Genomic DNA, 27,980 nt, shown 5'->3' on the forward strand with positions numbered 1-27,980 from the left:
CTTTCAAAACTTTGGACTCATCCACGAGAGCTGTTAACCGCTTGTGAACCAAATACATTGACTAGACACTGATGGATAACAGTGGTTATATTTAAATTTTTGGAACAAAATTACAAAAACTCCCATCTGCAATTTATATAGTAAAATATCGAAAATTGGCATCCGTGTGTCGATACAGTATTGCCATGGCAAATATCACGATCCTATGCTGTATCGATTTTTTTCCCCCCACCCCTATTACTGACAGCCTTGCAGTGTAAAATAGACTAAATAGCAATGTATTGCTCTCATTACAGTAATGGTTTATTCCACAAATCAAAAAGAATAAAAAACCAAACACATAATCAGCATGACTTTTCAAATGGCTTACACCTGATATAAAATCTGAAATTTAACTGTTTCATCAGTGCCTTCAGTTAGCATGTACAACACAGCTTTCATTATCTGACTTGAATTGAATGATTTTTTCTTACATGGTCAGTTGCACGAGCAAAACACACGTATTCAGTTTATCTCTTTGGTTCAGGTACCAATAAATGTAAATATACTACAGAAAACTGCGTAGTAAAGAGTCTTAGGAGGGTTAAAGCTCTTCTTTCTTCTTTAGGATTATCTGCCGCACCATTTCAGCTATTTTGGGTCGGATTTCTTTGACAGAAACTTTTGGTCCCCATGCGTCCACCACTTTGCCATTTACATCAATTAGATACTTCCAGAAATTCCAATCAGGCTCCTTTCCTGAAGACTCTGCAGAGAATGAGAAGAAAAAGAAGTTAAAGCCTACACAATTTAAAAGCACTAAATCAAACAACAGTGTACATTTGGCCTCTTACCTAGAAACACATTCTTTCTTCCTAATGCTTTTCTATTCCTTCTTTTTGTTTTAAGGGTTGTACAAAACTGATGGTACGCAAAGGTATTAATGCCTTTTGTTATATTGGAATATATATATATAAAGTGTACAGTTTTAGGAAGTTTCACTTGTGGCAAACCCAACTTCCCCCAACAGAGTGGACCAGTACAAATACACTCTTCCCCTGTCTTTAACACTATAATATGTCTGTATTAGATTTCAGTATCAAATATACCATATGTAAAGTTCATATTCTGCTATTACTATTCATATGTAACACTTACAACCCTCCTTATAATGTGATCCACCAGGTTGCATTGTGTTTATCTGAAACCCAGATGTCTCATTTGCTTAATAAATGTAACTTGTTTTGGATAAAAACATCTGCTAAATGAGTAAATGTATGTGATATAACAACAAACGCACACCAGTTCACCAACAACATTACATCTCACTCACCAACAAGGTACTTGTAGACATTGTTGGTTCCAGTTCCGACAACAGCGATTTTACTGAACAGAGGGAAGGAGACTTGGTATACTCTGCGCACAAAGCTGTCAATCTCCTTGTCGCTGCCGGGCTCCTGCTGCCCAAACTGGTTGCAGGGGAAGGCCAGCACATTGAAGTGATACGGCCCGAAGTCCCGCTGGAGCTGCTGCAGGTCTTTGTAGTGTTCATCAGTGAAGCCACATTCACTGGCTACATTCACCACCAGGGACACCTAAAGCCACAGGACAGCACTGAAAACACTGCAGTAACCGTCCTGGCAGTCACCAAACAACAACCAGCAGCAACTGGGGAACTGTAAACAGCTGTTCACATCCCTGAAAGAGAGCCGATATGCAGAACATGCTCTGTGCACATTATCTGTTAGTTGTGTTAGCCTTAATGTAAAAGAAAAGGGCAGAATATATTGACTATTTTTTATTATTATTTAATTATTAATTGATAATAATATAAAATTGTTAAACAGTTTGTTGATACATTTTCTGCTTTTCGACTAATTTCAGCACTAGATCACATCTAAACTGTAATTCAGACAGAACCAGTTTTCATGTCTGATCAGATCGATGCTTTTGTTGTGTTTGTTGTGAAGTGGTCATGGCTGGACCTGTACAGATCCACGGCATAAAAACAGTTGAGCATGTCAGTGCAGGTAAATACATGTTACAGCTTCATGCTTCAGCTCAGTAAGCAAGAGTTTCTGCAAAGAACAGACAAGCTCATCACTGCAAAAGAAAGCACATGCATGCTTTGATCCAGAACTGGGACTACAGACTGACAAGGACCTAAGAAGGATCTTAACGGGGACATTAGGGAGGATCTAATTTTTTATTTTTTATTTTTGTGTTAAGTTGTGTAAGAGGGCATCCTGTAAGCTCTGTTTAAGAGGACTAATTAAGGGAAAATACACTGGAATAAGAAAACAAAAAAACAAAACAAACAAACAAACAAAAAAAATATATGTATATATACAGTTCCCTCCAAAAGTATTGGAACAGTGAGGTAAATTCCTTTGTTTTTGTTGTTCACTGAAGACATTTGGGTTTAAGATCAAAATATGAGTCTGAGACAAGAGTTCAGAATTTCAGCTCTCATTTCCTGGTATTCACATCTAGATGTGTTAAACAACTCAGGACATACCACGTTTTGTTTGAACCCCCCCATTTTTCAAGTGAGCAAAACTATTGGAACATGTGACTGCCAGATGTTTCTTGTTGCCCAGGTGTTGCCTTTTAGGCTGATGCCTTTTAGGCTGATTGTCCAAACATTAAATAGCTCTGCATGACTAGTCTAAGTTTTCATCCTTGGTTCAAACCTATAAAGACTGCATTTCCTGTTAAGGAGGATAAACCAACATGAAGACCAGAGAGCTGTCTATGGGAGAAAAGCAAGCCATTGTCAAGCTAAGACAAAAAGGAAAATTGACCAGAGCCATTGGACAAACATTGGGCACAGCAAGCACAACAATTTGGAATGTCCTGAAAAGGAAAGAAACTACTGGTGTACTGAGCAACAGACGCCCAACAGGTCGGCCAAGGAAAACAACAGTAGCTGATGACAGAAATATGGTGAGAGCTGTGAAGAAAACCCCCAAAACATCAGTAAGTGACATCAGCAACGACCTCCACAGTGCAGGGTGAAGGTATCACAATCCACTGTTGGAAGAAGACTCAGAGAGCAGAAATATAGAGGCCACATCACAAGATGCAAACCACTCATCAGCAGGAAGAATCGCAAGGACGGACTGAAATTTTACAAAGAAGTACAGAGATGAGCCGCAAAAGTTCTGGTACCCAATCTTATGGACTGATGAGACCAAGATTAATCTCTAGCAAAGTGATTGAAAGGCCAAAGTGTGGAAAAAGAAAGGAACTGCTTATGATCCGAAGCTCATCTGTGAAGCCTGGTGGAGGTAATGTCACGGCCTGGGCTGCACGGCTGCTTCTGGAACAGGCTCATTAATATTTATTGATGATGTAACTGATGATGGTAGCAGCAGAATGAATTCAGAAGAGGACAGAAACATTTTTGGGGAGGAAGTTTATCATGCAGCAGGACAATGACCCCAAAGCACACTGCCAACAAAACAAAGGACTTCATCAGGGGGAAAAAGTGGAAGGTTTTAGACTGGCCAAGTCAATCAGCTGAACTTAACCCAATAGAGCTGCGTTTCACCTCCTTAAGAGGAGACTGAAGGGAGAAACACCCAGAAACAAACAAGAACTGAAAGAAGCTGCACTAAAAACCTGGAATAGCTTCACAAATGAAGAATGCAACAGTTTGGTGATGTCGATGGGTCGCAGGCTTCAGGCAGTTATTGCAAGCAATTATTATGCCACCAAATATTAAATGTTATTTACTTTAAGATTATTTGTTCCTTTACTTTTGCTCACCTAAGAATGCTGTGGTCTGATACAAAGGGTGGTATGTCCTGAGTTGTTTAACACATCTAGATGTGAATACCAGGAAATAAAAGCTGAAATTCTGAACTCTCGTCTCAGACTCATCTTTTGATCTTAAACCCAAATGTCTTCAGTGAACAACAAAAACAAAGGAATTTACCTCACTGTTCCAATACTTTTGGAGGGGACTGTAGATGCAATATGTTTTATTACATACTATATATATAACTTATTTTACTTAAACAAGGACACAAGTTTATTTTAAAAAACGCCAGGCAGGAAAAAGTATGCTTTATAATATAAAGTAAATTTCCTACCACAGGTCAAACAAATAGCCTGCTGTGCTGCCCTCAAAATTTCAATGTTTCTTTATTCTGCTCTACTTTTTCTCATTGTTGAACAGAACTTGAACTGGCAATAAAGAACAGCAATGATAAGCAGAAAACTAAGTGCAAATAAATCCATGCATGTTCTGTCTCTTTTACTAACTCAGACAAGCTAAATAAAATCTTCATAAATCACAGGTAGTTACTGTTTCATCTTTTGTAGGCAGATTTAGGCTAATCCGATCTAGTGATCCCCACCTTGTCTGAATGAAAACTCTTAGGAAGCTTCTGCAGGCCTCTTGCCACGTAGGCTAGCGGGGCTACATGATGGGACATCCTGAGCAGGCTGCAGTCAAAGTGATCTGCAGCTATGTGATTACATCTACAAGCCACATGTAAAGTGGGAGAAGTAAAGACACAAAACATGTCCATGCAACATTCATTCATGCGGCCGGCTGACATGCAGAGAGACTGCTTTGGGTAATACACTAACATCACTGATACTGCTGTAATACTCAGCTGTTCAGAACCAGACTTACCGAACCCCGGTACTTTTCCAGGGACACTAACTTCCCCCTGCTGTTCACTACTTTAAAAGAATAAAAGTCTTTCTGTTTGCTCTCAGTGAAGCTGAATAAAGCTAATAACACGGTGAGCGCTCCGGGAAACATCTTTACAGTCAATCTGCCAACTCAACAGCGGGGAAACTTTGTTAAAGTCCTGCAGATCTCCTCCGTCCCGGCAGTCAAGTTACGGACAGACAGGAAGGACAAGACTTCAGGGACCGGCCGTCACCTACAAAATAAAAGCCGTGTTGACGGTTGCATAGTTTGCAATGATGTCATAAATCTCGTCTTGATAAATCAAAACTTTAAAGGTAAAAACATTTTTAGAGAGTTTAGTTAGTCGATATTATGAGATAATAAATATACAATGTATTAGTCTAAAATGAACAAGTCAGAATTGTGAGATAGTGAATCCAAGTTATGACCTATAAATAAAAAGTAAAAATCTGATGAACTCTGATTAAACAACTCCAAAATTTGACAAATTAAGTAAAAAGATGTGTGAATATTCCTCATTTTTGATACAATATACAAATTTATTTTATTTTCTTTAACTTTGGTTTATTGTTGAAATACAATTATAAAACACAATATTTTATTTTAATTCAGTTATCTAAATGTAGCCTGCATTTTTTCCTGTGTCATTGTTACTTATATGTTTTGAATTTTTGTCCCCACACATTTATGTTTTGTTATATTTATTTTTTTTATTTTGAGATAGTACTCAGAATCTTTGATTTTTAACTTGGTATGTCATAATTGTTTATCATTTCAGCTTTTAATCAGCTATATTATTTTTGTTTTGTAGTAAATTTTGTTCGCTATTGTATTTTATTTGTTAAGGATAATGACAATTGATTTACTTTTGTAAAACAGAAGTAGAGTTAGCCTATAGATGGTAGCCTAAGGCTTTTCATTTGTTGGACAATGACTGCATTTTTGGTAGTTTGCTGGACTTGATGTGTGTTCTTCTGCAGATGTCTCAAGCTTTTATTCTGAAAGCATGTTGGATAAAGAAGAACTGGAACAAAAACTTTTCCACTTCTCACTCTCTGCTCATTAGGCAAATGAGTCATGGCCACCATGGCCTACTTTTTTCTAGAAGAAAACAAATGAACACACGCCAAAAATAAAGAACAAAACCTGAACTTTTTTTCCCCACAAACTGAGTCTCATTTGTGTGGGAATTTAGATTATGTCACATTCCCAACCAGAGAGTAATTGCACACCTGAGACAAGGTATATTTTGGTTATATCTTATGTTCTGCAATGTAGTTTTGGTTTGAGTGAATGGCCTACATACTGTATGCCAAAATAGTAAATAACCTCATGAAATGGCAGAGTGTCATTTATTTTTTATTGAAATGCAATACCCAGTATGCAAATATATTATTAAATAGAATAGGCCTATGTCAGGATATGTAACTGTGAATCATTTTCAACACTAGCTATATCTTGATGTAGGCTACACAGTAATTTGACTGATGCTTTTTGGACCAAGACATCAACATCAGAGGCAGACATGTCCAATTAAAAAACAAGTCTACATCTGTTAGTTTATACATTTCCAGTCGTCAAGTTTACTCTTGAGCAGCGTGCAACAGGTACAGGCAACATAGAGATGACGGCCCTGAATTAGCCTCACTAAAACATTGAGAATGACCTTGCTGTTCACAAACCTTGGAAGTAACCTTCACATTATTTATGAATAAAATAAGGATAAAAACATGTCAAGTGAGTCTGTAACGAAAAAAAAAGCAAGTCAGAAAGAAAGAAAGAAAGGAAAACATTATTTCCATTAAAGCCCACTGATCGGAACTGAAAGAAAGAAAGAAAGAAAGAAAGAAAGAAAGGGCAATATTCATGCATTAAAGCACACTGAACTGAAAGAAGGAAGGAAAAAGAAAGAAGGAAAGAAAGACGGAAAGAAAGAAAGAAAGAAAGAAAGGGCAATATTCATGCATTAAAGCACCCTGAACTGAACTGAAAGAAGGAAGGAAAAAGAAAGATGGAAAGAAAGAAAGAAGCAAGAAAGAAAGAAAGACAGAAAGAAAGGAAGAAAGAAAGAAAGAAAGGGCAATATTCATGCTATTAAAGCAAACTGAACTGAACAGAAAGAAGGAAGGAAGAAAGAAAGACAGAAAGAAAGGAAGAAAGAAAGAAAGAAAGGGCAATATTCATGCATTAAAGCACCCTGAACTGAACTGAAAGAAGGAAGGAAGAAAGAAAGAAAGGAAGGAAGAAAGAAAGAAAGAAAGGGCAATATTCATGCATTAAAGCACCCTAAACTGAACTGAAAGAAGGAAGAAGGAAGAAAAAGGGAAGCGAAAAATAAAGAAAGAAAATCAGAAAAAGGAAGGAAGAAAGAAAGAAAGAAAGGGCAATATTCATGCATTAAAGCACACTGAACTGAAAGAAGGAAGGAAAAAGAAGAAGGAAAGAAAGACGGAAAGAAAGAAAGAAAGAAAGAAAGGGCAATATTCATGCATTAAAGCACCCTGAACTGAACTGAAAGAAGGAAGGAAAAAGAAAGATGGAAAGAAAGAAAGAAGCAAGAAAGAAAGAAAGACAGAAAGAAAGGAAGAAAGAAAGAAAGAAAGGGCAATATTCATGCTATTAAAGCAAACTGAACTGAACAGACAGAAGGAAGGAAGAAAGAAAGACAGAAAGAAAGGAAGAAAGAAAGAAAGGAAGGGCAATATTCATGCATTAAAGCACCCTGAATTGAACTGAAAGAAGGAAGGAAGAAAGAAAGAAAGAAAGAAAGAAAGAAAGAAAGAAAGGGCAATATTCATGCATTAAAGCACCCTAAACTGAACTGAAAGAAGGAAGAAGGAAGAAAAAGGGAAGCGAAAAATAAAGAAAGAAAGAAAATCAGAAAGAAGGAAGGAAGACAGAAAGAAAGAAAGAAAGAAAGAAAGAAAGAAAGAAAGAAGAAAGAAAGAAAGAAAGAAAGAAAGAAAGAAAGAAAGGGCAATATTCATGCTATTAAAGCAAACTTAACTGAACTGAAGAAAGAAAGACAGAAAGAAAGAAAGAAAGACGAAAAAAGAAAGAAAGAAAGAAAGAAAGAGGTTCAGGAATTCTGTAGTCACAGTATCCGAGCGGTATTTGAACGCAGCGCGTTACACGCCCCTCTCCGTCGTCACTGGCACTCCCACAATGCAGCGGGGTGATGTATTAACATGGCGTCAATGGTTGCTGTTTTGACCAGGGCCGTGGGATTTGAAAAACATTATGTAGAACAGCACCATGGAGACCGCTAAACAATAATCCGAAATCAACTTTAGAGCTCGAAAGTAAGTCACTACGCGCTCTTCTGTGTTGTGATGGTCGGAGTGGTTTTGTTCTGGTTTTAATGACTTGCTGCTGTGAGGCAACTGAGTGCCAGTGTTATTTATCTCCCGTTAGCTAGCTCAGCCGGACGACCCGGGCACAGCAGCTAACTGGAGTTAGCTGACGGAGACAGGCAAAGAGTACCCAGGAAGTCAACGAGAACCCTTCCTACAACACAGGAAACGCTTTTTGGTTTTAACTGCGAGCATTTCTTTTAGTCGATCTGTTTCGGGAAGTTGAGCTAAGTTAAGCTCAGGTGTTGTGTCGAAGTCTGCTTCCCCGTCAGTTTCGTTTTCCTCCTAAGTGAAACAAACATCAGCCCTAAACTTAAGTCCCCGCCACTCATGTCTGCGAAACAAAACCATTACCAAGCATTACCCAAAATAAATTCCTAACATCGACCATGGAGGGTAGCGGGACGGGGAATAGAGTTCGAAGGGGAAACAGACTTCGACACAACACCGGGGCTTAACTCTGTCCACATGAGATGTGTTTGTGCTGAGGGGGGCACTTAACGCCGCTGCCCTTTTAACTAGTTAACACCTAGATTCACAGAAGCGCTTCTGTCCAGTAATGTACAGTGGGATAAACCTTAGGAAACATATGAAAATCACTGTATTAGGGCTACAATTAGCAAGTATTTATTTTAGCAAGCAATCTGTTGATTAAGTTAGTATTATTACCCATGAAATACTCACTCAGCTCAATCAAACTATATAGGAAAATACCTATCACACATTCTGAGAGGCCAATGCGTTGTCTTCATATTTATTATTTTGTCACACAAACAGTCTAAAACCCAAAGATATTCAGTTTACAATAATATACCTAAAAACTTAAATTAATAGCCCGGGCTTTTATTTTGTTAAGTCACTGAACTCACCCTGCCTTTATTTGGGAAAGGCCTTTAATTCCTTTTGCACAAAACTCTTGCTAAACAAAGATGGGAAATGGGCTACTATCAAATTGTTATTTTTTTTTATTAAACCAGAATGAAGAATACTTGTGTAAAAAGTTTGGCTCTTTTCATCTCTCTTGTTTAACATAGCGTTAAATCTGAATTGAAGTGTGATAAATCTAACTGATCTAATGATGTGTAGCGTGTCCTTGTTGACAAAAGTTATAAACTTTTATATTTTTATGTGTTATCTAAGCAACTTCGGACTAGCTCAAGCGGTCAGGGTTTAATAGCTTTTATAAAAACCAGACCAGGCGTCCGATTGAGACCTGCCTTTATTTGTCAAAATGTGTAGCCACACCTGTAGAGGCCTGGAAAAGAGACAGGTGTCTAATTGGGATTAGGCTTTTTAATTTTCTGCCATTAAGTAATTGATCCATTGCTTCAGCTGTACACTGTATTACAAACAATGCCAAGGAAGTGTCATAAAAGATACTAGATAAAATGTACATTGTTTCCCAGAAAAGTATATTAATTACAGTTCAAGCCGAACACTGGACCAAAGAAAAGGCCGTTCCTAAGTCCATGCACTGGCTTTCAGTTAGTTTTACGATAAATGTCCCTGCCAGAGCCTGTAAGTACAGACTCTGCTGCTCACTGTGCCAAAAAAGAAGTAATGCGACGCTGCTTTATGTAGTTGTGGACCCAAACTGTGGAGTTCTCGTATATAGGGACATGGACATCAATCAAGACTTTTTTAGCATCTGTTTAAAATCTCACTGTTACACTTTCTTTTTCTTAGAATCTCTGCTGCCATTATTTGATTACATACACTAGATCTGAAATGATTAGTAGACTAATCTGTTACGGGAAGGCAAATATGTTGATAATCAGTTAATTTTCCGTTTAAGTCATTTAGCAAACGTTTTGGACCAGTGACAAAACAAGCAGTTTGATGACATCACCTTGATATTTAGGAAGTGGTGATGGGCATATTTCACTATTTCCAGATGATTAATTTACCTTAATTTAAACCAATTAGGTGAAAACAATTGTTAGTTCCAACCCTAGATTAAGGGAACCATCTCCCACAGCTTCTCTCTGTGTATTCACACAAAGACATTTTGGACCGATTTTAGAAAACCTTTTAACACAGACACTTTAATTTGTTGAGGTGAAACATTTCCATCTTTTGTCCAAAAGAAAACTAATGAATTACCCTAAAAATCAAGGCACACAAATTTCTAAAAGTACAAAATTTATAAAGCCTTTATTATTGTGGTGTCATGATTAATGACAACAGCAACATTTCTTTTTTGTTTTGTCTTATTTGTAGCTCAGCAGGTGAGTTAAGAGAATGTTGTTTGTAATTCACTTGTTTATTTTACACTGAAAATATCACATTATATTATAAAATAGTCAGATTCCAAGCATTTTCTTTTTCATTTTAATAATACATTCAAAAGTTGCAGCAAATACTGTATGTATAATTTCTAGTAACAGCAGTTAGAACTTTTAGTTGTAACTTTTCCGATATTAACTTTTGAACATTTATTTGACCATAATAAAAACCTACAGTATGTATGAATTTTCTTTTTTGTTTAAATAATTATGTTTTCTCTTTGTTAGTAAATTAATTTCTGTAGTAAAAATATATATAAAAGTACTAACAAATTACAAACTTTTGGGTCAGTTAGCACATCGTGAATTGGCTATCGCAGTGCTTTTTGATAGTGTAGTCTTGCTAGTTTAACTGACATCTATGGATTTCTTTTTTCCCCCAGATTTTAGGTGGCCTCCATCCCTGGCTATCCTCAGTGTGGTTTTGACTCCACCAGGGATAAGAGCAGCAGGACAGGAGGGATGGATAAGTCCATAAGTCCAGTTAAATCAGTCAAACAGTCTCAGCCCAGGGGAGCCAAAGCCTTGTCTAACGAGAAGTCAAATAAAGAGACTCCTGCGCAGAGAGAGGGCACCAAGTCTGCACCCCGCAGACAAGAAAACCCCCCTGCTGCAAAGGATGAACATAATATAGGCAGCCTCGGAGGCCGCGGGGCAGGCAAGACTTTCACGGATATCCCCCAGGACAAGAGGAGAGGACGGCCCTCAAGGCTGACGAGACTGACTGGAAGAACGAGTTCTGGGGAGCGAGGGAAGGGGAAAGCGGCCAGCTCACAACAACAGCATCTGGTGGCACAGGCTCCTGACTCCAGGGCGTCTGTTTCTGCAGACAGCAGCCCCTCGGCAAGCAGAGAGACCAACTCTCCTGCAGTGCCCGGTACACATGAGAAAGGCCTCACTGCGCAGGCCAAGAGCTCCACTGTAGCTCCAGCAAAGGAAAAGTCTCATGGTGAGTTTAAGTCCTGTGTCATGTCATCTTCACCAAATTTACCTCTGGTAAACTGGTCTGTCTTTGTTATTTGTAGGGGTGAAAGCTGCTGCGCTGATGCATCAGTCTGTTGACGAGGGCCCAGAGGTGAGGCCCACTGTGGAGGAAGGACCCCTGACAGAGCAGCAGCTGGGCCTCCGACAGGCAGAGGAGCGCCTCTACAGAGACTACATCCACCGACTGTTAAAAGTAAGGGAACAATCCAGTCATGCCGGCTATACAGTAAATGTATGGGGTAGGGTTGGTCATTGTACCCAGTTTGAAAGCTGATTGTTGTCCAGTATGTATGAATGTAGTTTTACCTGAAGTGAACAACATTGCAAATTCATTGTTTCTGGATTTTTCAACGAGGGAGAAGGAGTAAGTGGGGAAAAAAACACATTGGCCACAATTATCCCCGGCAGTTAATTAGAGTTAATTATATCAATTGCAGATCAACACTATGGTCTTGCTTTCCAGTGGGATATATGGAGTTTACAATAAAGCTTAGCCGTGGCTGCAAACTTGTGCTTTGTTACTTTATTACAATTGCCAAAATAAACAATAAAACTGAGATCTAATGTGTTTTGGAAAGAAATGTTGCCCCACACAAGATCTGATAGAGACTAATGTTCTTGGTGTTACATTGAGATTAACAAGTTAAGTTTTTGCCTGTGGAATCATCACCAGTCTGTACCACGGATTTGTTTGTTTTTTATCTGTACCCTAGCATGAGCAAGTAGAGTTGATGGTTATGATAATGATCTGGTGGAGGACAAATCGACAAATCCCAAAATGAAAGAGAGAACTTGAGGACAACCAGTGGAACCTGAGACTAACAAATAATTGTACAGATTTTCAAATTATTATTATTATTTTGATCATTTGATATTTTAGTATTTGTTTTCTTTTTATGTTTGATACTGATTTCTTTTTTCTTTTTATTATTTTTTAATCAATTAATTCTTTTAAAAAATGTTTTTTTTGTCTATTAATATATATACACACACACGTTACTGTTTCATTTATTTATTTAATTTTTTATATATATTTTTATTTTTAACACACACACGCTTACTGTTTTATTTATTTATTTGATTTTAATTTTTAATATTTCTTTTTTTTTTCTTTCTTTCTTTCTTTCTTTTTAAACACAAACACACATACACTTTGATTACTTTACGCTTTAATTACTTGTTTAATGAAATGTATGGGGCTGATTGTTCTTATGTTGTGTATATATGATGCTTTGGCAATGTTGTTATTACATTCATGCCAATAAAGCTAATTTGAATTGAATTGAACTTGCACAAACTGAATGCTTGTGCCTCTCTCTTTGTTTTCACAGCAGTCGCCTGAGTACCCAAACTATCAATACTTATGCAAGCTCTGTTCTGTGCACATTGAGAACATCCAAGGAGCACACAAACACATCAAAGAGAAGAGACACAAGAAGAACATAATGGTATGGGCATCATAACTTTATGCTGTCACTCATCCCAGGACTTAATTCTCATCTGAATGGGCACAAAGTAAGGGTTTGAGAATGACGTACGTTCCATATTGTGGTTCAGGAAAAGCAGGAGGAGAATGAGCTGCGCGCCCTGCCTCCCGCCTCTGCAGCCCAGCTGAGGGCCGTGGACGAGGCCGTCCTAGAAACAGCCAGGGAGCAGGGGATCTCAGAGGAGGACTTTGACGTTCGGAAGGCCGTGGTCATCAGGATGGAGGAGATCATAAAGAGGCACCTCTCAGGTTGTATGCTGCGATGTCTCTCAGCCTGGTCTATATTTCCTTCAGTGAGTAGTGGAAAAAGCGGAAATGTCTTGAAAAACATTTGAATTTAAAGTCAGATTGAAATCAGACCTCGCTGATCCCCGTTGTCTGGTTTTCTTCTGTTTTTAGTAGAAGCACTTTGTCAAAGGTTTTCAGTCCTGCAAATTGTGAAATATTCTATATATGTTTTCCAATATCTCCTCTTTGGTTTTCCAGCTTGTTCTCTCCGTCTCTATGGTTCATGTTTTACCCGATTTGCCTTCAAGACGAGCGATATCAACATCGATGTCACTCACCCTTCCTCAGTAAGTCTGCTTTCATGTCATGTACTTTCTCTAATCACATAAAGAGGACATTGTAAACCAACAGTTACATTAGGTCTTGTAGTTGATTGTCTCACTTTCTCTCATTACTTTGTCTGTTCAGATGACACAACCCGAGGTGTTGATTCAAGTGCTGGAAATCCTAAAGAACAGTCGTAAGTTTTGCTCAGTGCATGGTACATTTTCCTTGTTTCGTTGTTAAGTTTCATAAACCCATTGTTCTGGTTCGTCTGGAATTATTGACGTCGCCTTGTCGGTTCATATGTGGTATAACATTTGCTAATTAGATACAGCAGTTCATTTTTTAAAGGACATTACTTGGAAATTCCTATATGCTTTGGTGTTGAATTTTGATAAAATGTTTCCTCGTAGGGACCTAATCCAAGTGGTTTGGATGAGTAATGCTACTGTGTTTAATTCAGCTCCTGTAATGAGTTTGTGTTTGTGCAACTCTGTTAAAGGTCATGTACTGGGTTTTTCTGTCTCTCTTCTCTAGCTGAATTTTCTGAGGTTGAGTCAGATTTTCACGCCAAAGTTCCTGCCGTGTTCTGTCGGGATGTTAGCAGGTGAGTCTAGATATAATTACATCAATGCCAAATATGTGTCAGTTTACTCTCATTGATGTTTAAATTATTTGTCATACATGTCTAGGGAGGGAGTTTAGGGTTATTTTTATTATTGTATGTATGTATCATATTTTTTTTAGATATTTGTTTGTGACTTTACATTTATTAGAAGGATATATTTTTATGACCTTTTTAGATGATCTCAGACAGCACAGAGTCAGCTGGGTTAGATCTAATGTTAGTGTCGTGTATAACGGCACATTGTTAGTACACATATCAACTCCTACTTGCCATGACTTTTGAAGAACACATAAAGCCTTGGGTGTTGCATAATTGTGTGTATCTGTGTATATATTTAAAAAATAAAATAAATAAATGTGTATATTTTTTTAAACATATCCCATATTTTATCCTTCAATGAGCCCTTGTAGCAATACAACAGGTAGACTAAGGTTCTGTTCAATGTCAATTTAAGAATTTGATCCAGCTTTCCCCCCCCTCCGTTTCTGTGCAGCGGCCTGTTGTGTAAAGTGAGTGCGGGTAATGACGTCGCTTGTCTCACCACCAATCACCTGGCAGCCCTGGCTAAACTGGAGCCCAGATTGGTTCCCCTGGTGCTGGCCTTCCGCTACTGGGCAAGGGTAAGGCTGCCACTGATACTGAGTCATTGACGTAAAGGAGCTTCTGATCGGATTCAGTGTCTTTTTAATTCTTTTTATGTTCCTTTTGCATTTCAACAAAAGTAAATGATATAAATATAAAACACTAGATGCAACATTACATTACCTCCATGTTGACAATCGGTTACTGCACAAACAAGCTCTATCACCTATATGTCCAAATGCCAAACATATTAAATAAAATATACTGTATACTAATAAATGAAATGAAAGCAAGTTCTTCCTTGTACGTTCGTGTCCGCAGCTGTGTCACATTGATTGCCAGGCTGAAGGTGGCATCCCCTCGTACTCCTTCGCCCTCATGGTCATCTTCTTCCTGCAGCAGAGGAAAGAGCCCATCCTCCCCGTCTATCTGGGCCGCTGGGTAGGTGAAGTGTTTCAGGTCTTGAAGTCACTTGAAGAACAGAGACCTGCTTTTAACTCATGTATTTGATGATAACAATTCATTACTACATATATACCTATACGCTGGAACTTTTGTCAGGAGGTTGTAAGATCCTCTTGCTTTCAGACAAATACACTCCAGCGCCCTGGCAAACAGATTCTAAGGGAGAAAATATATAATAATAATAGGTAAAATTACTGGAGTCTGGTGGCTTTGAACAGAGCTGCCCATTTCATGTAATGTACAGGATGACCCACATTGTGTGTGATGTTTTGTAAAAAAGACTCCCACACAGCTCCGGTCTGTGTTGTGAAACGCAAGATGTATTCTTATTGTGAGCAGGCACATTAACTCAAGAAAAATCCACAACAGAAAAACCATCCTTCCACTGCTGTTTTTGATGAGCTCATTAGTTTTTTTTTGAGCACTATGCTGCATAAATTTGCATAATACTGAAGAAAACCGATTTGAAGTAGCTGCTGCAAATAATAAATATCTTGAAAATGTTAAAATGTATGTTTATTGTTACATGAAGGTATAAAATGACCTATTTAACTAAGATTGTGTTTATCATTACTGGCATCACTGTTAGAAAATGTTTTTAAATAGAGTAGAGGGTAACACTAGGACAAACTCCTCCGCAGTGTTTAGGTAAGTGTAGGTGGGAACATTTTTCTCCTCCTTGCCGTGAACATTCCTTTCTTCAGACGTGCACACATTTTGTGCTCAGAGACATGACATGACATATAAATGGAAGATGCTGTGTGGTCACAGGGTGAAGACTAGGAACAATATAATTAAAAGGAACAAAGTAGAGTTACTTCACACCAGCCTGGAAAACAGTTGCTGTCCTCTCAGCTTGAACGTTTCAACACGGTAAATCCTGGCATGGTGGCACTGCACAGCATCTGCAGAGAATATTTCTTCACACTGAGGCTGTATCTTAATTCAGGGTATGAAGTCCACATTTCTAGGAGGCTATTTTGAGAAGGCAGACTTAAAGGCTTTACCCAAATTTGGCGAACACAGTTAGGTTGTTTTTTGCAGCCCTGATTATCCCACAAACCACTGTGCACTGGCAAATTGTTCGAGTGGCCCTTTATAGTGTGTGTGTGTGTTTTAAAGCCATTACTGTGTGTGTGTGTGTGTGTGTGTGTGTGCGTGTGTGTGGAAGACCAATGGGTGAACTGTAGCAAGCCCCCAAGTCATCACCACCAGAGTGAAAATCCTGTCTCCTGTGATGTAGCTGCAGAGTTTTAACTGGCTTTTTAAAGATAATGATCAGATATCTTCGCTTAATACTACTTGTCGTCCCTCAAGTTTGATTTTATTTTTGTCTTTCAGATTGACGGCTATGATGTGAAACGTGTGGACGAGTATCATCTAACTGGAATCACGTTGGACATGTTTGTCCGATGGGAGCGCAGACCTCCGAGCTCCACGGAGGGACGAGGTGAGAACCGAAACGAGGCCAGAGGGGAAGGCAGAGCCAAACCAGAGCAGAGAAAACCTGATGATACCCATTATTTAGAAGGCATGGTGAGTCACACTGCAACACACAATAACAGCGTAAGATAACAATTTAGATTGCTCGTGATTCAGATTTCAGATCCTTCTTTTATGTTGATATTCCTGCTTTGTCACCCTGCTTTTAACTGTCCTTCTGTTGCTTTCCCTTAAAGTCCCGCCTGACCTTAGACCTCGGTAAAGGTGTGACGCTGGGCCAGTTGTGGTTAGAGCTCTTACGTTTCTACACGCTGGAGTTTGCTCTTGAAGAATACATCATCAGCATCCGCTTAAAGGAGCTCCTTACTAGGGAAGTGAAGAACTGGCCTCGTCGCAGGCTCGCTATTGAAGGTGAGAGACCACTCTGTTGGAAAACTCATCTTACGGGTCTGGAGAAATATCAGAAATTTACTGTGTGTCTTTTTTTCTTTTTTTTAAGATCCTTTTGCTCTGAAGAGGAATGTTGCACGAAGCTTGAACAGCCAAATGGTGTTTGAGTACATCCAGGAGCGCTTCCGTACGGCTTACAAATACTTTGCCTGCCCTCAGAGAAGGGGCTCTGGGAGCCGCCGTAGAAGCAAGAAGGCGGGCAAGCAAGGTGCAAAACTGGAAGGAGTTGAGAAGACCGAAGCTGCATTCGTGAACAAGGAAGAAGACAACGAGAAAGGTGAAAAGAGCCAGAGCGCTCAGAGGGGGCACCAGGGGTTGAAGCATGACGAGGAGGCTGACAGTGACGATGGAGACGGTTCAGATCCGTCCAGAAAGAAAGATGAGAACACTTTAGATGCCAGCGTGATGGACAAAGTTCTCAATGAGGGGACCAAACCTTCCTTCTCCCCCAATGGCCTGCTGGACAGTGACAAGGAGGGGGAGGAAGAGGAGGAGGAGGAGGAGGAGGAGGAAAGCAGTGTTTCAGACACGGATGGGCCTGTTCCATCAGAGGATCTGCACTATGTGTTTGATAAGATGATTTTCACTGGTGGGAAGGTAATTATGATTAACACCCTTAGTATTTGTGTTTTTTTATAGTCAGTAACATAGAATAACAGTTAATTTAATCAAGATATTTGAATTTAATACTTTTCACTTTGACAATAGTAAGATATCTTATGTATTGGATTGTTATAAATACTAAATCATGTCATACTATTCCCTATACCTCTAAATCTAAGTGTTTGTGATAGAGCTAATTTGAAAAATTTCAAAATAAATTGTAGATTTTAAGATTTTCCACTTTTATAACTGCAGTCTAGAAGAAGAATCGTCTCACCCGTCAGCAATGATGGGTTCATGTCACTTAGGTGAGATGTTTAAATTTAGGGAGGGTGTTTATTGCTTTATGGACACATGATTTCGTAGTCCATACAGTGGTTTTTAGAGAGCATAACGCAACATGGGACATTTCCCCACAGATATGTTTTGTCACAGTGATGTTCTGCAACATTGATGTTCTGCAACATTGCACAATGGTTACAACATTTTGTAGTTGTTTTTTTTGTTTTTTTTAAAAAAGTATTTCTGATTCTGATTTCGGACTATTTATGCCGTCACGTTGCGCTTACTTTGCCTTGAATAAAGGCTGTCATGTCTAATTGATCATTTGATTTTTTTGTCTCTGATTTTGTTCCAGCCTCCAACTGTAGTGTGCAGCATCTGCAAGCGAGATGGTCACCTGAAGGACGAGTGTCCTGAAGACTTTAAGAAGATTGAGCTGAAGCCTCTGCCTCCTATGAACGACCGCTTCAGAGATATCCTCGATGGGCTCTGCAAATTGTGCTACTGTACGTTATCAATACTGCACCACTTACTTCCAGTGTCTTCTGCAGAGTAATTGCTTAAAGTTACGTTCTCTTTAGGAAGAATCAGAGTGAAACTTTTTTTGCCGGCCACAGCAGTTGGCAATGGCTCATATCCATTATGAAGTTGAGACATTTACTCATTTAGTAAACGCTTTTATCCAGAGCGACTTCAAATTGCTATATATGTCACACGGGGGTTAAGTGTCTTGCTCAGGGACACATTGGTGGATGTCTCACAGTGGGAATTGAACCCGGGTCTCCCACACCAAAGGCAAGTATCTTATCTATGTGCCACCCCATGATAACTGATCTTAATCTGTTTTGCGTATCACAAATATTAAATAGTTGTACACAATGCTTTCTTTGTGTACTTTGATACCCACTAAAACAGTAACTAGTACTAGGAAATCTGCTCTATGACAGTGAATCTGTATTAAAAACTCAATATTATATGATTGTTGTTGTTGTTGTTGTTAAACTAAAAAATTTACTTCACAAGAGAAGAGCTAAAAAGTGAATGTCTTGTTTTGTCAGTTTTCCAGACCCTTAAAATTTTCCAATTAATGTAATTGAGATCAACAAAAAACAACAAAGGGCAAAGCAAAAAGCAAAAATCTCACATTTCTGAACCTGGAACCATCAAATGTTAAAAATGAAAAAGTACTCTCTTTTTATTTATTTCCTGTTTGACCAAAAGATTAATTAGCTAATCATTGCAGCTCTGTGTGATTGAATTTCTGTTCTGCTGTTTGTAGATGAATTGTCACCTACACATGCTGAGCAGCAGAAGAGGGAGCAGATCCTCGCCAGCCTGGAGAGGTTTATAAGGAAGGAGTATAATGGTGAGTATTGAGCATCAACAGAAACATAGCCTCCCGGTTTTCTCCCTTTTAATTGTTTTACTGTTTACTGTCAATGTAAACTTCATACTCCTCTGTACATTTCAAAGTTAAAAGCCTTCCAGTAGTTTGCCATTTATTGTGAAACATCTTCTGGAATTGTTGAGTTTCATGAACAGCAGCACTGTGAGAGTTTAGTAAAGTAGAATCAATCAGAATGAATAAATCAGACAGAGAGAACTGTATTTCTGGTAAAGAGAAACTCAGCAACAGTATTTTCTTGTTTCTATATTTTACCCAGACTGACATTTCTGGTAATGACACAGAATGCGAGTTTTACATTTGGATAGAAATAAGAGTTTCTTTGTGTGTGTGAATCCACAGACAAAGCTCAGCTCTGCTTGTTTGGCTCCTCCAAGAATGGCTTCGGCTTCCGTGACAGTGACCTTGACATCTGCATGACTCTGGAGGGTCATGAGACTGCAGAGGTAGGTGGACTAAACACACAAACACACTGCCCTTTAATGCAAGTCACGTTTCTTCAGCAGAATTAGAGATTTTTTTTCACTGTTGCATTTAAAATTCGATCTGTCTGAACAGAAGCTGAACTGCAAGGAGATCATCGAAGGCCTTGCAAAAGTGCTTAAGAAGCATACAGGTGAATGAAGGTTTTTCTCATTATCTCTTTATAACTGACTTTAATATGTGCAAAGGACTGAATGGGACTAGTTGTGATCTCCCATTTTCCCAACATCACAGGTCTGAGGAACATCTTGCCCATCACAACAGCTAAAGTGCCTATTGTGAAGTTTGAACACAGACAGAGTGGTTTGGAGGGCGATATTAGCCTTTATAACACCCTGGTGAGTGAACAAGGACCTCACTCCAGACCCTGCCATCACTGTAGACATGCCGTATGAACTATTTTGGATTTGTTGTCTGTGTAGGCTCAACACAACACCAGGATGCTGGCCACGTATGCAGCCCTGGATCCTCGTGTGCAATTCCTGGGGTACACGATGAAGGTCTTTGCAAAGGTATGTGAAGGTTGATAAACGGATGCAGTAATCCTTATTTATTAGCTTTTCCATCCATCCATCGTCAACCGCTTATCCTGCGTACAGGGTCGCAGGGATTTATTTGCTTTTGAACAATTCAATTTGCAGTTTGAAGGGTTTGTTAGAAACCTGTCTGTCGGAATTTAATCGACATTCCCAAGCTCTTCCCGGAAATATCCAATAATTTCGCCATCCTCACATAATATTTAGATATCTGGATGGGGTTGCAACGGCTTATTTGCTTAAAGAGTAACTAAGCACCCCCTGAAAATCTGGGTCTTTGCTGACCTCCAGTGGTTTAACTTCTCACCTTGCCGCAGTGCTTGGTCAGGTGGATTCCAGGACACGGTGACATCTGTCACTTTTGGGTGTCGTTGCAGGAGCAACAAAGCTGAAACAGGCATTAAACTTTCAACCAGCGCCTGGTTTCAGCCTGGTGTTACTCTTTAAAAATGTCTTTTGAAAACAGCTGCAGATTTTCCTGATGAAAAAATTGATGATATGCTGATATTTAATATACTAAACACTGAGAGGCACTGAAGTGTTGCTGTGTCATCTCTTAACTAACCTGCCTCTGTGCCCACAGCGCTGCGACATTGGGGATGCATCCAGAGGAAGCCTCTCATCTTATGCTTACATCCTGATGGTGCTTTACTTCCTGCAGCAGAGGCAGCCGCCAGTCATTCCCGTCCTGCAGGAGGTACCAGTCACTGATTAATGAGCATATCCTTTAAACTCAGAAGAAATAAGCTGTATCTGAAACATAAGATGGTGTTTAGCTTTGAATAAAATAAAACCTCTGTCTGATGTCTTTTTTAGATCTTTGATGGGAGGACTGTTCCCCAGCGGATGGTAGATGGCTGGAATGCTTTCTTTTGTGATGACCTTGAGGATCTGGTGAGATTACTGAAATAAAAACTCAAACTTACACTCCTCTCCTACTTTAATTTGGGAGTATTATATGAGTTGACGTTATCTGAATGTAGTTCAAATCCGCCGTTGCTCCTGTCACATATCTTCTGCTATTTCAGAATGAAACACGTGCTAAGTGTGTTTCTTCTGCCTACGTAGCGTCGGGTTCTCTCAGAGCTGCAGCCGAACACAGAGTCAGTGGGAGAGCTGTGGTTGGGACTCCTGCGCTTTTACACTGAGGAATTTGACTTCAAAGAGCACGTCATCAGCATCCGCCAAAAGAAACGCCTCACCACCTTTGAGAAACAGTGGACCAGTAAATGCATTGCTATTGAAGGTGCTTACACGGACCTGCGTATCCCTCTGACTTCACCTACCTGATCAAGGTTGCAGCCAGGTTTATTTTTCCTTTTACTCACTCATCTGTGTTTCTCTTCAGATCCCTTTGATTTGAATCATAATCTCGGTGCTGGAGTTTCACGCAAAAGTAAGTGTTTTAATTCAGCGTACTTAATTGTAACTGACAATAAGTTTTTTGTTTTATTTTTCTGAGTCATTCATAGATTTCTCTTATAAAGTTCTCTAAAAGTGTTTTGTTATTAAATAAAATAACATAAAAAGGTTTTGATTGAGTTTTTGCAGGTCACTAAAAAGTCTGAAATCTGGTAATCCAAGTTACTACTTCATCTAATATGGTAGTACATATTCTGCAAGATCTTGCTCGAGAAAAGTGCATTTAGTGCTTTGTTGAAGCCTGTTGAAATGATTGAATTTGTAGCCCGCTGCACCTTGTGAAAGACTTCTGGGTATAGAGGCAAACGTCACCCAATATTGTTCTGTATCTGGAGCATCACTAAAGTCCGGCCCCAATGTGGCCCACTAACAATGGTAACTCCTCCAACTTTGGGAAGAGACCTCTGGACAGCATTTGGATCTACTCGAACAGCTCTGGAGACGGCTGTTAAACATAAGTCATATTAAAGCAATGAAAACATAATAGACATGAAGTAAAATTGCATTTATAATGGCCTTAAAAGTTCTTACTCTTGTTGAAACCTGAAGAAACCCTGGGGTCAGAGGTGTTTTCATCCTTATCTCTGAACTGTTTTGCTCTTTCAGTTCAGGGTTTTAACCAGTTTATGTTTGATATTATAAATAATAAATAAAGAAGCACGCTGTGTGTAGTAAGAAAAGATTCTGTGCACTGACAATATGAAAATGTTCCTCCTTTGCTTCCTCTAGTGACAAACTTCATCATGAAGGCTTTTATAAACGGGAGAAAGTTGTTTGGAACTCCATTCTACCCCATCCCCGGCACTGAAGTGGTACGTCCCTCATGACTCGATGCTGTCTGCTCTGTGTCCTGAGGAAAGTTTTTTTTTGTCTAAAATATCTGCTGTTTCTGTTGTTTTCTGCTGCAGGACTACTTCTTTGACTCGAAGGTGTTGACAGATGGCGAGTTGGCGCCCAACGACAGGTGCTGCAGGATCTGCGGGAAGATTGGACATTACATGAAGGACTGTCCAAAGAGACGCAGGTTGTGCCAACTTTGTTAATGGACATATTTCTCTCACCCTGGTAGAATTCCAAGAAAAACTTAAAGAAACTACTGAGAAGTAAAAAATATGTAATACAATTATGTACCTGCTACTTTGTGTTTTCTCGCTATTTAAAATATATCTTTATATACATTTTAGGAATATTTCTTAAAGCAGCATAGTTCACAGTAGTGCTGTTTACATATCAAACATTAAGGAGCAGAACAGTCAGAATCAGCTTTACTGCCAACTAGGTTTATACATACAGGAAATTTATTTAAAAAATATATAATAAAATAAAAGATGGAGAAAGTACAAAAAATACAAAAGGTTAGGGGGCATGAGAGTCAGTGTAAGTGGGGCTTCCAGGCTGTGTTGATGAGGCCAGCTGCAGACGGAAAGAAACTGTTCTTGTGGCGTGTAGTTTTGGTCCTGATGGAGCCTCCTGCTTAGGGTGTGGCCAAAAATGTTATCACGATAAAAACATTTCATACCATTCGATATCGATAATTATCACAATAAATGTCAAATCATTATTTCTTTCGAGTTTAAAGGCTGATTTTTGTTCCTGAGTGAAAATTGAAGAAAGCAGATGGTTAATTATGTGGTTAAACTTTCCTTTATGCTCAGAATGTGACAAACACTTGATGCCAAACAGTTGGTCACTTCACAAGTCTGAGTTTTCAACAATTAAAACTATTATCTTTTTCAACAAATATGATTAGTTAATCTTTTTTTAGGCCTCTTTTTTCAACCAAATAAATATTTTGATAGAAAAATTAGGTGCTGATTTGTTTGTGATTCAAATGAATTAAAGCAAATATTTATTGGCGATATATTGAACATTTATTATTATTGTTATTGAGGAAAATTATATTGCGATAATTATCATTATTGTTTTATTGCCCAGCCCTAATAAGTTTCACTTTCTATGTATTTCAAGTATACTGCATCATTATGGTTGTGCAGTTATGTTTATAGGTCTGGTTATCAGTAAAGTTTTTGTCCTTTTCAATTATAACCAGGCTTTTATACTTGGGCATTGTAGAAATGTGTAAATGATTATGTTCATGCATTTTCCCACAGTGACATCTTCATACATGAGCTAAAATTAACCTGGTGATTTTTATTTTCAGCTGTCAGCATTATTACTTCCATCAAACAGCTACACAACCACACATAAAAAATTTATCAGCAACACTGTGAGAAGGAAACGAGAGGTATACAGGAAGAGAAACAGGCAAACATATAAATCCCCTCACAGCTGTCAAAGTAGGAAGCAGGAAACAGATGACAGTCAGAGAGATAAAAGTGCAATTGAGAAGGAAATGCTTCAGAAACGAGTAGGTTGAACATATATGAATCTTTATCATTGTGAATAAAATTATAGCTTTTTTTTGTTTTTTATGGTCGAAGGTGTTTTTTAATTGGAGCAAAACAAGTCAAATCAGTCAAGAAGTCTGTTTGATAGACCCAATGCCTTTTATTCATCCCTTCTCGTTTTGCCCTGAACTTTTCTCTGTCAGGATTAAGAAGAAGGAAAACGACAAAGACGAGGACATAAAAGAGGAGGAGCGGGAGCCGAAGGACAGACGTTGTTTCCAGTGCGGGGACATGGGTCACGTACGGCGGGACTGTCCCGAGTATCGTCACCTCAAACAGAGGACCACCGGAGCGCCAGGTATCCACAAAATAACCTCAAGAGTGAAGAAAACTGCACAAAATAGTTGTTATTTCTGTTAGTTACTCATTTAGAAGGGCTTCGCACGCTAAAGTCAACTGTCTTGAAACACAAAATAAGACTAATATTCCATTAGGGGGTGAAAATAAAACTGCTTATATGGCTTCTTATTCTTCCCCAGCTCCTCACATGGTACGAACTGTAGTGAGCTCCCAGTCCATTCCCATTCCCCAGGCAGCAGCAGACTGTCCTGGAAGGACCAGACAGCCCTCTGAATGTGTGAGTACAATGTTTAGACATTACACTGGGGTTGGTTCACAACAACAACAGGGTGCAGGATGAGAGAAGTGTGGCGGAAGTTAGCAGACAGAGAACGATGGACTTCACATGACTTGGTTTAATCTTTATGAAAAGCTGTTTTGATTCTTTTGATCGGTGGACCCTTACAGACTAAAGGAATATAAATAATCAAGGAACAGACACATTGAATTGTGGAGAATCTAACCGGTCTGTGTAGCATGTTCATACTGACATATTGATCATACGTTTAAACATTAATATTTGTATTAACAATCTAAGCAGCTTAGAAGCAAGCGGGCGACCTGGCAGGGCTTAATAGGTTTTACACATCCATAGAACTTCTATAAAAATCTGACCAAAACCAGGCCAGGGACTCGGCTATTAATTGAAGTTTTACGGTATTGCAATACTTTCCCACATACACACAGAAAGTGAATCTAATTTTATTCGTTGGGCCTTTAGAAGTGAAAAATAACCGCAAGGTGGGTTGAAATATCCGACTGGACTCTTCAAGTATCTTCAACAAAGTCCAGTTGCCCTTGATTCAACTCTCCTTGGATAACTATGACCTGGATGACTGAGAATCTTCACAGACAACATAGAAAATTATTTTAGCGTTTTACCCGGCAAAAAGATCTCAGAGCTCAAACGTTAGTGATAATGTGAGTACAAGTGATTGACAGTGTGTAGAGTTTTATTGGTTTCTTTAGTCAAGACTTTACAAGTAAATACTACGAGCCTGTCAATAGACGCACGTTTATGATAATTAATAGTCCCTGTCAAAATTGTTCACAATGAAATCTTGATATGTGGGCAAATCAAAACTGGTTTGGATCAACTGGCCCTTTTTAAACCTCTTGTTGAAGCTGTAAACACAATTGGGAAATCAAAATCTAGTTATTTGTATGTTTGAATATATAAATTAAAGTGTTTATTACTAATATTTTCTTTCTTCTTCTCAATAGTCGGATAGTCGGCAGACTCCGCCCTACTCCCCGCAGCCTACAGCTGTCCCTCAGAGTTCCACTCAGTCCGCCAGTTCCCCTCAGCCCTCCCACAGTAAGACCAGTTCTGCTGGTCCCCCGAAGCAGTCTGCTCACCCCCAGGTCCCCCTGTCTCTCTTCAGTTTCCCTACCTCCCATCCAGGCCAGTACCACCCAGGTGCTCTCACCGCTCTGGGGCTTCTTCCCTCCCACCAGCACCAGTCACACCATTCCCAAGGGCAGCCTCATCACCCAGTCCACATCCCTTCCACCTCCTGGCCCATCCACGGACCAGTCCTCACCACATCCTCTGCCAACGCCCCTTCTCCACCCGGCCTAAAATTTGCCTTGCGTTCGCCATCTGGGAACGGGAGTCCCACAGGCTCAGGGGGCAACCCCAGCCCCATGAACCTGAATGACCCCAGCATCATCTTTGCCCAGCCGGCAGGGAGACAGCTGGGCATGGGCGGGCCAGGACGGGAAGGACACTGGCAAAACCACGTGGCACAACCTGGGTCACTTATGGGCAATGGCACTGTAGTCAAGTCAGGTATTCACTGGGTGAACTTCGGTGGCACCATCTGTGTGTTTTTCTGTTGCTGTGTTTTCTTGTTGCTGTATCTTTTCAAATACAGGTATCGATTTAATTTAATTAGGAAAATAGTGTCTATAGCGTTAACAGTAGTTAATAGCCCTTTTCCAACAAGGATTAGTAGTTTAGAGAGATGTTTCTTTTCCCCTAACACACTTAGGTATTATTACACACCATCTCTCGCAGTCATCCACAATTCATGTTTGTTTTCAGATTCAGTCAACTTTGACTTTCAAGTTTTAAGCCAACGTGGACCAGAAAAAGTCTGCAATCCCATGACAGCAAATTACATCTGCTGAGGAAGACGGTGTGATTCTATCAAAAGCTTCAGAAGATATTGTTTTGTCAGCTGTAGTTACATTAGTTCCTTTAGTTTGCACTTATAAGACAAAGATTGCAAAAGACTGATAAGAAGCAGGAATGTCCCCTGCTGATGTATAAGGCCCGGCCTGTTGTATTTATACATTTTGAAGAGATTATTACAGATATTATTTCCCACAGTTCTGATTTAAAAGTGACAACATTAAAGGACCAGTTTGTATGATTTAGGGGGATCTATTGGAAGAAATGGTATATAGTATTCATAATGACCAATATGTCTTCATTAGTGTTTAAATACCTGAACCTAAGAGTCAGAGTAACACTGGCTCTAGAGAGGGCCTTGAGTGTTTTGATATTACTTGAGGGCCAGCAGAGGTTCTTATACATGCTTGGGAAGGAAGGGGTGATGGGGGAAGGGTATTCAGTTTGTTGCAGCCTGCAGCCTTGACACTGGATGCCACTAAATCCTACACACTGGTTCTTTTAATGCATTTGAGTTAAGGGTTAAATGAGGATGAGGTGCGGTTGTTTCTGATCAGTTTAGATAGTCTTACCATCACTGTTGAAGTGGGAACTGTTTGGTTAACACTATATATTGCTGAACATTTATATTTTGAATCTGTTAAATGTTGTTAATGATTGTGTTTTGATCTCTACAGAGTCCGGCCACCCAGCCCAGTTTGTAGGTGTGACCCAAGGCTCTCGGTTATGGGAGCACAATAAAGCGGCTCAGTATGCCCTGTCTCCATCCTGGCCCTACAGGATGCCCCAGAACTTCATCCAGCAGGGCAATGGAGGCTACCAGCCGGGCAAGCCCTTCGTGGCCCAAGGTCGGATAGGATAATGTTTTTTATCCCGGCTAAGTAAAATAATTACAAGTCTCCATTTGTACAGATTTTAACACTCTCTTCTTTCATCAGGGTCTGTGGTGCATCCGAATCCGAACTTCTCACTTGTCCCACATGTCCGACATCAAGTAAATCTGAATTTCATCCAACAGAAGAAGTGAACTCGCATCTCTTTTAATTAGATTTATGGTCAGTAAAATAACAAATCAATCATTATGTACTCTTTGCATCGTTTGATCACAAGAATTTTTAAAATGAATTTTATCATTTTTGTACAGTTTTTATGTTTTACTTTTTTGTCTCATTACATTGATTTGTGATACAAATGTCAAATATTTTAATACCCCCATTTTTGAGGGGGTCCAAAAAAGTGTTTTTATTTTATGTGTAAAGTAAGGAGGAAAAAAATGTAAACCTTTATTTTTATTAGCTGTATTCATACTTTGCTTGCCACAAGATGAAGGCTTTGAATAGACGTTTGTTTTAAAAACAATCTAACATGTCACCCTAAGTATGTAGTGCCAAAAGCAGGGGATAGCAAGAAAAAAGGGAAAAAATTTTAAATATAAAAAAAACCTACCAAAAAAAAATAAAGAAAAAAGAAAACAACTGATGTTGTGTTG

At 39.2% G+C, this 27,980-nt stretch overlaps 2 protein-coding genes across 3 annotated transcripts; one reads left to right on the forward strand and one right to left on the reverse strand.

Moving 5' to 3' along the window:
• Positions 1 to 281: 281 nt before the first annotated feature.
• gpx7 (glutathione peroxidase 7) lies at positions 282 to 4,842 on the reverse strand. Its single transcript, XM_038715030.1, has 3 exons — positions 4,625 to 4,842; positions 1,313 to 1,574; positions 282 to 747 (listed from the first exon to the last, which is right to left on the reverse strand). The coding sequence occupies exons 1-3, from the start codon at positions 4,754 to 4,756 to the stop codon at positions 584 to 586; spliced, it is 558 nt and encodes a 185-aa protein (XP_038570958.1). The 5' UTR covers positions 4,757 to 4,842; the 3' UTR covers positions 282 to 583.
• A 2,974-nt stretch (positions 4,843 to 7,816) lies between these two features.
• tut4 (terminal uridylyl transferase 4) lies at positions 7,817 to 27,958 on the forward strand. Of its 2 annotated transcripts, none has more exons than XM_038715031.1 (30): positions 7,817 to 7,950; positions 10,670 to 11,235; positions 11,312 to 11,463; positions 12,602 to 12,718; positions 12,828 to 13,005; positions 13,243 to 13,331; positions 13,453 to 13,504; positions 13,846 to 13,915; positions 14,430 to 14,556; positions 14,840 to 14,959; positions 16,325 to 16,519; positions 16,663 to 16,837; positions 16,926 to 17,473; positions 18,117 to 18,267; positions 19,041 to 19,127; positions 19,509 to 19,612; positions 19,725 to 19,782; positions 19,884 to 19,987; positions 20,072 to 20,161; positions 20,769 to 20,882; positions 21,002 to 21,079; positions 21,254 to 21,431; positions 21,534 to 21,581; positions 22,337 to 22,419; positions 22,516 to 22,631; positions 24,159 to 24,313; positions 24,495 to 24,592; positions 25,579 to 26,146; positions 27,169 to 27,339; positions 27,430 to 27,958. In XM_038715031.1, the coding sequence occupies exons 2-30, from the start codon at positions 10,749 to 10,751 to the stop codon at positions 27,516 to 27,518; spliced, it is 4,602 nt and encodes a 1,533-aa protein (XP_038570959.1). In that variant the 5' UTR covers positions 7,817 to 7,950; positions 10,670 to 10,748; the 3' UTR covers positions 27,519 to 27,958. The 2 variants fall into 2 exon arrangements, with proteins under 2 accessions (XP_038570959.1, XP_038570960.1); XM_038715032.1 differs by having other exon boundaries at positions 25,579 to 25,759.
• The last annotated feature ends 22 nt before the right edge of the window (positions 27,959 to 27,980 follow it).

The sequence above is a fragment of the Micropterus salmoides genome, unplaced genomic scaffold (genome assembly GCF_014851395.1).
Source record: "Micropterus salmoides isolate LMB-PRFRI ecotype aquatic unplaced genomic scaffold, ASM1485139v1 Ms_hic_scaffold_13, whole genome shotgun sequence".
NCBI classification, from domain to species: Eukaryota; Metazoa; Chordata; class Actinopteri; order Centrarchiformes; family Centrarchidae; genus Micropterus; species Micropterus salmoides.